The sequence below is a fragment of the Salmo salar genome, chromosome ssa08 (assembly GCF_905237065.1).
Source record: "Salmo salar chromosome ssa08, Ssal_v3.1, whole genome shotgun sequence".
In the NCBI taxonomy this organism is placed as follows: domain Eukaryota; kingdom Metazoa; phylum Chordata; class Actinopteri; order Salmoniformes; family Salmonidae; genus Salmo; species Salmo salar.
In genome coordinates, this window is record NC_059449.1 from 17,298,316 (window position 1) to 17,310,710 (window position 12,395).

The 12,395-nt window shown below is 43.6% G+C and overlaps 1 protein-coding gene across 9 annotated transcripts in view; it reads right to left on the reverse strand.

Annotated features, from left to right (window-relative positions):
• Nucleotides 1-12,395, reverse strand: part of LOC106610313 (nephronectin) — a 53,012-nt gene extending 40,617 nt beyond the window's left edge. For 4 of the 9 annotated variants that reach the window (XM_045722887.1, XM_045722881.1, XM_045722883.1 and 1 more), the window contains exons 1-2: nucleotides 12,042-12,394; nucleotides 5,263-5,363 (exon numbers count right to left, since the gene is read on the reverse strand). In XM_045722887.1, coding sequence (XP_045578843.1) covers nucleotides 5,263-5,363; nucleotides 12,042-12,112 — 172 coding nt within the window. In that variant the 5' untranslated portion in view covers nucleotides 12,113-12,394. Of the gene's footprint in view, nucleotides 1-5,262; nucleotides 5,364-12,041 lie in introns of all 9 variants that reach the window. The other 5 variants (XM_045722879.1, XM_045722885.1, XM_045722878.1 and 2 more) reach the window with 2 other exon arrangements.

Genomic DNA, 12,395 nt, shown 5'->3' on the forward strand with positions numbered 1-12,395 from the left:
GGATGTCACTTCCCCTTCGCAACATGCAATGTAGCTACATCTTGAATATGCTTACAAATTCAAGTTTAGATCAATCACACTAAATGTAAGCACAGGGGTGAATCCCAACTTCCACTTAAGTCTAGTAATGCATTGATGTTAATGGGAAACAAAGTGAAAATTCAATTTAAATGGAAGTTAGCATTAGCCCCATGGAGAATGGATGCTTCTCATCACGCAATGTTGCTAGTAGCTAATAGCTATGTTTGAAATATGTTTACAAATTTGAGTTTAGATTAGTTTTTGAGTTTAGTTTAATTAGTTACATTTATGGTCAAATTGTGCCGTGGTGTTCTCAGAGATTATGCGTGGCATCGTGCTGGCTAATTGCATATTTGTGGAACGTTCACATCACAAGCCGAGAGAAGAAAGATAAGGCGTTTTCTTCTAACACACTGACAGGCTGCAGATTCTGTGATGTTCAATTCAATTTCCTCCTCCATTGCTTTGATGGATAAAAATACCACCACCGTCACCAGATTTTGAAGGAGGTCGCAGCATATTTTTCTGTGTCTGACAAAGAATTAATACAAGTGCTTAGGTATGAACAGATTGATATTTGATAAAGTATTTGATCCTTCCTAGGCCTACGTTGAATTGAAACACAATCTATTGATTTCTCCCTTTCAGAATCCATGTACTTTTTATTACCTTACCTACCTTGTCTCTTTTACCTCATTACCACTAACAGATCAAACTACATGATTAAGTTTCTATTGAATGGATTTCCCCCATCCAGCTAATATCAGATCAGTGGCCTTGAAGAAAACGAGACAAAGAGAGGCTATTTAAGACTATTATTATTATTATTTAATGGGTGCTTAAATTTGTCCTATATTTGGAAATGTGTTTTTTGCATATCCTAACTCCCCCTGAGACACCCTCAGGGTGAGGGTCACAGCCAGGGTATTGGTTATACTGTATCAGTTTACCCATTTTGTCACTCACTCATTGGCTTCCATTACCAATTAAAAGTCCTCTCCTAATCCAAGCTACTTTGTACTTCGAGAGGGAAACCGACTAAACAGTGTCGGGGAAAACTGCACTGAAGATCGGTATCCTCTTGGATTTCTTTCCGAAATCCGGGATCAAAGCAATAGAACGGTAAGAGAGAGTTAATTTTGGACTTTCCATTTGGAGGGAGAGCGAGAGAGCGAGAGAGCGAGAGAGCGAGAGAGCGAGAGAGAGAGAGAGAGAGAGAGAGAGAGAGAAAGCGAGAGAGAGAGAGAGAGAGAGAAAGCGAGAGAGAGAGAAAGCGAGAGAGAGAGAAAGCGAGAGAGAGAGAAGAGAGAGAGAGAAGAGAAAGCGAGAGAGAGAGAGAGAAAGCGAGAGAGAGAGAGAAGAGAGAGAGAGAGAAAGCGAGAGAGAGAGAGAGAGAGAGAAAGCGAGAGAGGAGAGAGAGAGAGAGAAAGCGAGAGAGAGAGAGAGAGAGATGGAATAGGATGCAACTGAGGAGGCTTCGAGATATTTTGATTCAATTCATTAAAAAATCACCGTCCATCTGTGTCATTTGTTTAGTGTTGGTTTGATTAATTGCAGCTCTTTGCCATAATTTTAGTCTAATCCAAGAGCTTGTTATGACTAAACGACTAGGACATGAGGACAAAGAGAGACTTGTTGATTTGCCAGTGGTCTATTCTCATCCTGACTGTGAGTTAAACCTGAGGGACATTCTGACGTGTATGTAATCATTGGAGATATATCTGCAGATGCTTAGCAAGGCAAATGCATCTCTGTTTATGGTGGCACTTGGATAAAGTAAAGTAACGCTGCCTGTGATTTAAACCACCCAATCGCATAACATGTCAGTGTAGTACCAATGGAAATGATTGGCCTATAATAAATCTCAACCTTTCTCTCTCTTCCTCTCGGTCTCTCTCTCTCTCTCTCTCTCTCTCTCTCTCTCTCTCTCTTTCTCTCTGTCTCTCTCTCTCTCTCTCTCTCTCTCTCTCTCTCTCTCTCTCTCTCTCTCTCTCTCTCTCTCTCTCTCTCTCTCTCTCTCTCTCTCTCTCTCTCTCTCTCTCTCTCTCTCTCTCTCTCTCAGTTCTGGGGACAGGGAGCTTTAAATTCGGGGCAGACCCATTCCAGTTCTCCATTCTTTGTGAGCAGTCACCCAGACCGATCACTGAACTCTTGCAGGGCTGGAGACAGCCAGAACCCGATAGCACCGCCAATCTAATCTCTGGGGCCGGCCCCAGAACTGCAGTGGTGTAATCTGTAATCCATGACGACTGGCCTCCCTCCGTCTCCGAAGTTTAAATCAGCCCTGTGGCGGCATGATGGAGTACTGATTGAGGTCTCGAGTGATTGGACTCGTGGGGTACGCTCGGTCGGGGGCATTTGAAGGCGTTAGCGAACACTCTGGTTTTTCTCCTATGGCATTGATTTATCACAACGTCTGAGACGGATGGCTGGCGGGAAAACGATACGGTTTCTTTCAAAAACAGGTGGTGGGTAAAAGTAGCTTTTGCCGAGAGGGGGGACGACTCTCCGAGGTGAAGTCGACGTTTTCTCGTACTTGACATGGAATGTGTGAGACTCCTGATGGGTACTTTGGAACAGTGTTAGAGAAAACTGCCAGATAACACACTGCTGTTTAAGGAACAGAAAAACAAGGTCCTGTCAAAAGTATCTACTCACCCAAAGGACTTTAACATGTCAATCAAACGTCAAGCGGAAACACGGCTTACTCTACTAATCCCTGTCATCTTGTCTATTACTCAATTGTCTAGAAACTCTGTCCTCTCCTTGCCTCCTGTCTTCTCCTTCATCGCTCCTTCACCTGATCTGAACTGACCAGGTGAAAGACAGCCTTATGATGGGCTTGATTCCACCATATTGTTTTCACCTGTCAATTAATTTCAAATCAATGCAGAGGATGGAGCTAAACCCAAACAGAATAAAACAAATATTTGGTCTGATCAATGATGTTATATTCTGTCTACTCTAGAAATTGAGCTAACTTCCTCTTCCTGATTGATCCAACATGGACAGCTGGGAGGACCAGAGCCAAGCCCAAAATGACCAGGAAGCAACACTTATTGAGTACAGGGATTCTTGCCAACAGGACAGCAGAGCTCTTAGCTAACTAGCCTAGCAACATGTTGGGGCCTTGGCTGTCACAAATAATAGCAACCACAAAAGCACCCCATTCTGCCACATTGTCTTGAGCCTCGTCTCTTGAGTTCCCTCCCAGCACAGTCTTGGTCTGGCTCTAAGTCTGAGTCGCTATGTCATTACCATAACTTGTTTTTCTCAAGCTAGGGTCTATGTGAGAATGCAATTACCATATTCTGTTTTTCTTTTCACCTCAAATGAGGAGCGAGGGATAAAGAGGAGAGTCAGCTGGCGGCAAGGCAGAATGTTAATCTGACACGATAAGTGGGCCTACAGGCACTAAGGTTACTCAACTCAACACTAACACTCTCACCTAGGGGAGAAGGGAAGGGAACGAGGTCGACCGCCGTAACAGAGCGTCTGAAAGGTGGGCCTGATGCCAAACCTAAACCAAGTGAAGGTTATTGAGCTCAACACCCTCACCTAGGGGAGAACGAAAGGGCAATAAGCGGGCCACCATTACAGTAGCCTGGTCCCAGGTCAGTATGTACTGTCTTGCTAGCTTCTCTGGTCATTGTAGGACAACACAGATCTGGGACCAGGCTACCATAACAGGGCATCCAATGGAAGGCCCAGTGCCAAACGGAAACAATAGAACTCAACGTGAAGTAAATACCTTTGGACAGGGACCAGCAGTGTGACATTTTAGTTTAGTCTAAAAACGACAACATGAACAAACACCAAAAAAAATCTAGCATGATTATAGCATGAGTCATGACAAGTGATTATCAAAACAACAACAACAACAACAAAACAGCGAAACAAAATGCATATGAGGTGAAAGGTTATGAAGGTGATGTGAAGTATTATAACGATGACATGAAGCATTATAACCCATGCCCCACCCCCAGGCTTCTAGGTTAGTAGATTGACAGAGACGGAGCCAACATGCAGCCCAGCCTCTCTCTGTCTACTCTCGACATGTTGTGCGTAAGTAAGCCCGTGGTGTCACCCATCACACTTCCGCAGCCGAAGCAACAGCTGTACCATCATGTGTGCAGCAAGCCATTCAGCGTCTCTCCCATTTGTCAGGCTGCTCGACACTTTCAGAGCTCCCTATTAATATCATTCACACATCTCTGCAGGATATAATTACACAGTATGGCAGCAGCCAATACTTCTCTGTTTCCATAAGAGTCAATATTTGTCCATAGGGCTAGATATTTTATTAAGGGTCAATATAATATCAGACGGTGGTATAATGTAATACTGTAGCACAAAATGTGTTAATTCTAGTAAAACAAGGTATATTTAGGCTACAGTAGGCTGATTCTAGTAAAACGAGGTATATTGAGGCTACAGTAGGCTCATTCTAGCAAAACAAGGTATATTGAGGCTACAGTAGGCTGATTCTAGTAAAACGAGGAATATTGAGGCTACTGTAGGCTGATTCTAGCAAAATTAGGTATATTGAGGCTACAGTAGGCTCATTCTAGCAAAACAAGGTATATTGAGGCTACTGTAGGCTCATTCTAGCAAAATGAGGAATATTGAGGCTACAGTAGGCTCATTCTAGCAAAACGAGGTATATTTACAGTAGGGGCATCCACTGAATCCATGATTCAGAGGATTTACTCAATGTGTCACCAAATTGATTCCCTGCACACCTGCATTTACATATACATGACATTTACTAAATATACATTCACAGCAATCATTTACAATTATCTGTTTATATGGCTACAAGCTTATAATGGGAATCTGCTCACTAGAGCCTTATTCTCGGCTAGAAAATCTTTCCCACAACACGGAAAACTCAACAGCAGCAGTGAAAATGTCAAGTGTATTTTTCACTTCGTGTGTGTGTACGTCCACGTATGTGCCTATGAACAAGTGTGTGTGCTCGTTGGTAGAGTGTGTGTTTCAGAGCCCTTAGTTACTGTATGTCTTCTGTATAGCACTTTGTGACATCGGCTGATGTATAAAGGTCTTTATAAATACATTTGATTGATTCTACCCTGGTGTTTAATCCTCTTTCTACATCCTAATTGTGGTTAGATCCCAGCAGGTACACCCTGGTAACCCACGGCAACCCCAGTCGGAAACCCTGGTTGCCCCCGGTAACCCTAACCCAGCAGCGGGCACGGTAGAGTTGGCACTACTCACGTTGGCAGTGGCCCCAGGAGCGCCGGGTCCATCCCCAGCAGCAGTCGATGCGGGCGCCGTAGCGACACAGCCCATTGGACGAGGCCATCTGCCGAGGCCACCTGTCAGGAGACAGCTCTATCAGTTCACAGCCAATTAAAATGGACGAATTTAAAAGCCAGCAGGGTCTGTTGGTTCTTGCCCACCACGCCAGGAGAGAGAGAGAGACAGAGAGACAGAGACAGAGACAGAGAGAGAGCAGTCTCATTCAAAACAAAGTCCAAGGCACTGACTGACAGACCGAATATGTGTTTGTTCATTCTTTACCCAGCACATAATTAAATGTTACTTGTTTTCCAAATGCTAAGCTACTCCCATGTCCCTCAGAATGTGTAAGGAAAGTAAACAAACTTATCTGTGAGCGAGCTGGCACAAAAAAACACAGGAAATTTCCCAATCAGCATGTTGGCATTTATTGCACAGGGGAGCCATGTTGGTTGGTGTGATGTCAGAGCTGAAGCCTTACGGGTGAGACTACAGAAGAACAGGACCCAATGTAACTAATACGACAAGCTGCTCTCCACATCAGTGATCACTGACACTTTCATCTGTGGGGCCAGGCAGAGACTCCCATAGCTCAGAATGAAGGTGTGTGTGTGTGTGTGTGTGTGTGTGTGTGTGTGTGTGTGTGTGTGTGTGTGTGTGTGTGTGTGTGTGTGTGTGTGTGTGTGTGTGTGTGTGTGTGTGTGTGTGTGTGTGTGTGTGAGTGTGCACGCGTGTGCGTGTGTGTTTAGAGATTAGACTGCGGTGAGTTATCATTGTGACGTTCATAATGTGATCCCCCCCATCTTCAGACTGGGGCGTTTTCAGTGATGTGAAATGTTCTGAACATCGCAGATAGAAATAAAAATGAATAGATCTGACACAATGGCATGGCAGACAGTCCTATCTGCTCTGCACAACACAGTTCTATCTGAACGTCACAGTTGAACAAGCCCCTGTGCTGAGTGCCAATAGAAAACGACGTAGAGGCGTCATCAGCATCGACTGTCTGTGTGCCAACGTCCAAATGAAACATTATCAGAAGCAGAATGTCAGAATGTCATTTGCTATTAAAGAAAGTGGGGAATGATAGTGGCATCTTTCAGAAATAGGAAAGAGAACATGAGGCTAGCGACGTTTTCATCCTGGCAATGGGCAAATACCTTATTACAGTTATTTTATGAAAACCAGCCTAAATTATGTTTCTGTGAACTGACGTTACAGTCTGTCCTATCTCAGAGAAATAGCTTCTTGGCAGAGTAGAGTAGGAGTACATATTTATCTGTAGCGGAAGCACAGCACAACATATTTTTAACAGGAAATAGAGAAAGATTAAGCCCATTTAAGGATGCCTCGGATGGGGACAATTATCAGAGCATGGTTGTGTTCTGTGACGTTAGCTAAATGAATCAGAGACGGTAGAAATAGAGCGAACAGAGCCGACATAATTATAAATTCTACATGACACAGAATCGTCTCCGTTCTAGACAATTCATTTCTATCTGAACGTTTTGTAACGACAGAGAGATCAAGGTTCTGATACTTGTTATCGAACCGAAGTAGCCAAAGGTGTCTTGAAAAAAACCACTTGGCATAAGGGGGCGTCTTGCCTTGCTCTATCGTGCCTCGGCATTGAGGGCTGAGGAGACTGAGATTGACGTGGTTGTGCATGCGGGACACGTCCTACCCTCCTGCTATCCCATCCAGTTAGCCTCCATTGCCAAAACTCTGGAAATGCTAATGTCTGCCCCCGCTGCCATTCACTTCACAGGAGAGAAAACCTGATGGAAGATGCTAAGTGGAAATGGCAGGCCCAGGGAAAATGTTTGTACGCAGCATGGCTGAGAGAGAGAGAGAGAGAGAGAGAGAGAGAGAGAGAGAGAGAGAGAGAGAGGTAGAGAGAGAGGTAGAGAGAGAGAGAGAGAGAGAGAGAGAGAGAGCCCTGAGGACAATCCGATATGAGACACATTGGGAATGTTAAGGAGAGAAATAGGGAGAGGAGGAGAGAAGAGAAGAGGAGAAGGGAGGAGAAGATAAAGAAGCAGAGGAGAGGGCTCTGGAATTGATTGCCAGACATGATTGTGGATATAGTCCCATTGCCACAGCTTGCACTGAAAACACATAAACCCTCTGCTGATAGCTAATAGCATGCCTTGCTAATAACTAGCAATACTGAATGTGGATCAACGGGTGAAAAACATCATTAAAATTGCTACAGCTGATTAACACATAATAACGAGGAGGAAGAGTTGCTGCAAATGGGTCCATCATCGTATTACTAATTTAAACATAACTCCTTGGCTGTTATTATTCAAGGGTAATTTTTATCCATCCGCATAAAACTAATAGGGCCTAAAAGGGATATGGTATTGCGGGCATAGCCTCGCCAACTGAGTGGGAGGATGATAATTGGTTTGCCTGAAGCGTTTTAGCAACACAAAAAAGTGGCAGTTTAGTCGACCCTGTGCGGCGGGCAGGCAGGGCGGCAATGCCAACGAACAGGCGATGATGCAAATAAACTTTGAGCGGCACCTCATAAAGAGACGTGTGATGCCATGCCAGTGGAACAGGAGGTGAGGTGGGAGGGAGAGAGAGAGAAAGCTCTCTCTGTCACTCTCTCTCTCGGTCTCTCTCTCGTTCTCTTTCCATCTCTACCACTCTCTCCCTCCATCTCTTTCCCTCTCACTCACCATGTCTACCACTCTCTCCCTCCATCTCTACCACTCTCTCCCGCCATCGTTACCACTCTCTCCCTCCATCTCTACCACTCTCTCCCGCCATCTTTACCACTCTCTCCCTCCATCTCTACCACTCTCTCCCGCCATCTTTACCACTCTCTCCCTCCATCTCTACCACTCTCTCCCGCCATCTTTACCACTCTCTCCCTCCATCTCTACCACTCTCTCCCGCCATCTTTACCACTCTCTCCCTCCATCTCTACCACTCTCTCCCACCATCTTTACCACTCTCTCCCTCCATCTCTACCACTCTCTCTCTCCATCTCTTTCTCTCCCTCCGTCTGTCACAAAACTGAGCGTAGCCCTCAGTTGTTGGAACACGGTAGAATCATGCACACAACTGTGCTGTTATAACACCATTTATCAAAGTAGAACTGAATTATGACTAGGTCAGTTATACACTATGGTACGTTGGAGTGATGTCCCATCAAATTCTCCATGTAAAATTCATATTGTGTTATTACTGTAATCATTCTGAACACGGTGCGCTGTAGATGAATTGCGTTGACGGCAGATCAGATAGACATGGATAAAAAGGATAAAGACATACATCTATGTCTGACCTTCTGTGTATGCATATGCATAATGCATAATAATCCTTAATTGCAGTAAGCTGTGAAGGAACTGAAGCACAGAATTATCCCGTTTGACCTTCCTTTGGTGCCTTGTCAGGAAAACAAACCACTAGACAGGGTCTTCTCAACAGACGCTGGGGGAAAGGATGCATGTTAGTCCATCATCTAGCCCAGTGTGTGTGTGTGTGTGTGTGTGTGTGTGTGTGTGTGTGTGTGTGTGTGTGTGTGTGTGTGTGTGTGTGTGTGATAGGCCAATCTCTGCTGTTTGACAATGAATAGGACGACATATTGCTCATATAGCAGCACCCGACACTTAAGTGGCACTAAGAGACATAATTATATTGCATGATAATAATCCGTGTCTTAAAAGTGTCCCTCAGAATGATGAGAGTAATAATAACAATATATGGCTACAATTTTGCTTGACAGTGACACACAATCTCTCTCTCTCTCACACACACACACACACACACACACACACACACACACACACACACACACACACACACACACACACACACACACACACACACACACACACACACACACACACACACACACACACACACACACACACACACGCACACACACACAATCTTTGCATACACATTTAATCTAAATACCTGAGGACGAGTAGCACACTCATTTTAAAGAGAGCATCGCTTCATAAATGTTAATGAAAGTGACTCGCTTTTATTTTGAAAACGACTACTACCACACTCTTCTATAAGCACCGCTTGACAAGTAGCCTTTTTCACTAGTCCTGCTAAATTACTTTGACCAATTTCCAGGAAAATGGCTTGCTTTCTCTGTATACACTTATTCAAGTATTTTAACATCAACCCTGGGGGTTAAAATAAGGTCTGTCTATTTTTGAAGGTCTAATGTTAGAATATACTAAGGATGTTTGGAAGGAGAGTGAGGACATGGTTTGGAGCAGTAACTTGGAGAGAGGAGGATTGGAATGTATTGGCTGTGTCTGGAGCAAAGCAACGTAGCGACATCATCGTAGAGCAATAGCCTCCATGAGTAGTGGCTATTTAAAGGGGCAATCTGGATCCAACTAGGATAAGATATCTCTTCCTAGCTGTTCAATGGTCTGATTAATGCTCTGACACACAAACTCAGGATTGTGGCTTTAAAAAAAGTGAACTAGTCCTTTAAATGTTATCTGATGTGTAGTCTTTCATCGAGGCAAAGTGTTGTGACCTTACCTCAGATAGTCCATTTCCTGATTACAATACAGAATCACTTATAGACCACATCACAACAAGATTAGCTGAGTGCCATTTTTCATCCTCGGACAAAACATTACTGACAACAATGTTGATGAGTAATGAAAACCCCTCAACAGGGAATTACAGGTATAGTTAATCTGTAATTAATCAGGCCTGTTTTGAGCCAATTTACCACCAGGACAAAATGACCTTGCTGTGGCTGGCCAGTGAGCGGTGACGCCCCCCTCAGGTGCTAGTTTAGCCCATTAGCTCTCTCCTCCAAACAGCTAGTTCAGATAATAAATGACTTTCCTCCACAGTGATCTCACAGGACCCTCTCCCTATGAATTTAGATTGAAGTCAGCAGGCCAGGTTTATAACCGGGGAAATAGGCCAATAATGACCCGCGTGACAAGCCGCGCTCCATCAGAGGGTGACGCTAATTACGTATGCTGCTCGTTTAATGTAAATGATCATTATGGGTTGGGCAGGGAAGGGCATCATGGGGAAATATCAGCACAACTCACCAGATTGGGACCGTGACCCTGTCACAACACACTAACATTACCTAACATTAGACACTGTGACCAAGAACCTGGAGTAACCATCCACAAACACATACAATCCCTCACACACTCTCACCTTCACACACACACACACACACACGCCCCAACCCGTGTTTAATGACAGACAGGTAGGAAAGTTCAGCCCTATCAATCCCTAAGAAATATTCTATTGACTCTGAAACCTTATTTGTGTAAGGTATCAGTGAGGTATGGATTGTGCTTAGGGCTCAGTCTGTCTGACAATAATAAATGGGGGTGCAAAACCAAATTAAAATGCTTGACTGCGTTCACTATTGGAGTAATATCATGTCTTAGAAATACTCTCCAACTCTATTTGTCTCACTCTATTGCTTTTTGTAAGGAGTCTAATCCAATTATAGTGTGAGACCTGAAACTCTATCCTATGGAGATACAGAATAAAGGTTGTCTTCAATGCACTCAGATTGAGGATCCAATCCGCCACCCTATTCCCTTTATTATGCACTACTTTCGACCAGGGCCCATTGGGAACTCCACAGGGAATAGGGTGCCATATAGGATGCAAACTAGCCTTCAGTTCCTCAGTCTACTGTATCACTCTCCCAAAGGAAACAGCCTTTATGATGATGAATACTGCAAGGCAAGTGCATTGGAGCCAGTCCAGTGAAAGTGAACCTGCCTTATTAATAAACAAGCTTGAAAACGTATCCTGAAGGAATACATATTTGGAATACAAGAGGGCTTACTGTGTATATAGGTAGAAAAAAGTATATAGGTCATTTTATATACAATGACCTAAAATGGAATTCATGAGTATGATGTTTTTACGACTGCTTATTAAGAGCTGTATAACATTCATTTTATGGAGAGAGAAAAAAAATGACAGCTTCACCAGATAAGGTAGATGTAGATTTCAATCTCAGGAACATTCTTTAGATTGGGCACTTTTCTCCTTTCCAAATACTTCACCGGATTCGTGTTTGGACATGAACCACCCGGCAAGGTAGGTGCTGTCACCATGATATCAGCCCATTGAGAGGGAAATCCAAGCAACTGACTTTGCGAAGAAAGTAGGCTGCTGGCTACTCGGGTTTTACAAATGTAGGCCTAAACACCGAAACACTGTGTATTACCAAAGATGGTTAAGAAACTCTGTGGTATTCGGCCTACGTACTAAGATAGACCTTGTAGATCCGCATAAAGAATGCCAAACAAAAAGCAACAGCAAAAACATGAAACATATATTAATGTTCATTTTTTTAATATATAAAAGTACACCATTCATTCAAGATAAACAATTATGTTAATAATTTTTATGAAAATAAGGGAGAAGAAAATAGATTATACTGGTATAGGTCTATTCTTTCCACTGTACGTCAAGTCAAGTGCGACTACAGCCCGAATAATTTCAGCACATCAGCAACGTTTCAGTCTTGCAAACTCATATGCTCACTATGTGGAAGTCGCGTTCATAGAATTACGAATTAATAGCATCTCCGTGGACACATTAACCTCTTTAAAAACTCACTAAGAGTTTATGAGCGCAACACCTTCTCCACATTCCACAATCACCAACGCAATTTGAACACTTCTAAAAACAACATAATTGATAGAATGATTGTTTTAAACAAAAATGTATGAACTGTAGCCTATTGAACAAGATGTGTAGATGTGTGCACTTACCTGCCGTCATTCTCAGCACTTGCCCCTAAACAGAAACCGTACAACACCATCAACTTTATCCATAATTCCATGGTTAGGGGAATGAGCGCACACCGCGCTTGCTCTCCTAAAATCCAAGTGAAACGTCGGACTGTACACTGCGGTGTTAAATCGTTAAAACGAAACGAAACAGCGGAGATGTGTTCCCTCCCAACGTTAAACACGCACTGGCATGAGAGGAGATTCGCTGTTGTCCTTCAAACCGACTCCGATCATTGAAAATGTTTCGGAGGTGCAGCAAAGGCAGCGGGAGAAACCAGCCCGTTGCTTTCTCGTGAAGTGACCCAGCGCGTGTGGAGCGGAGTGCACTCTACT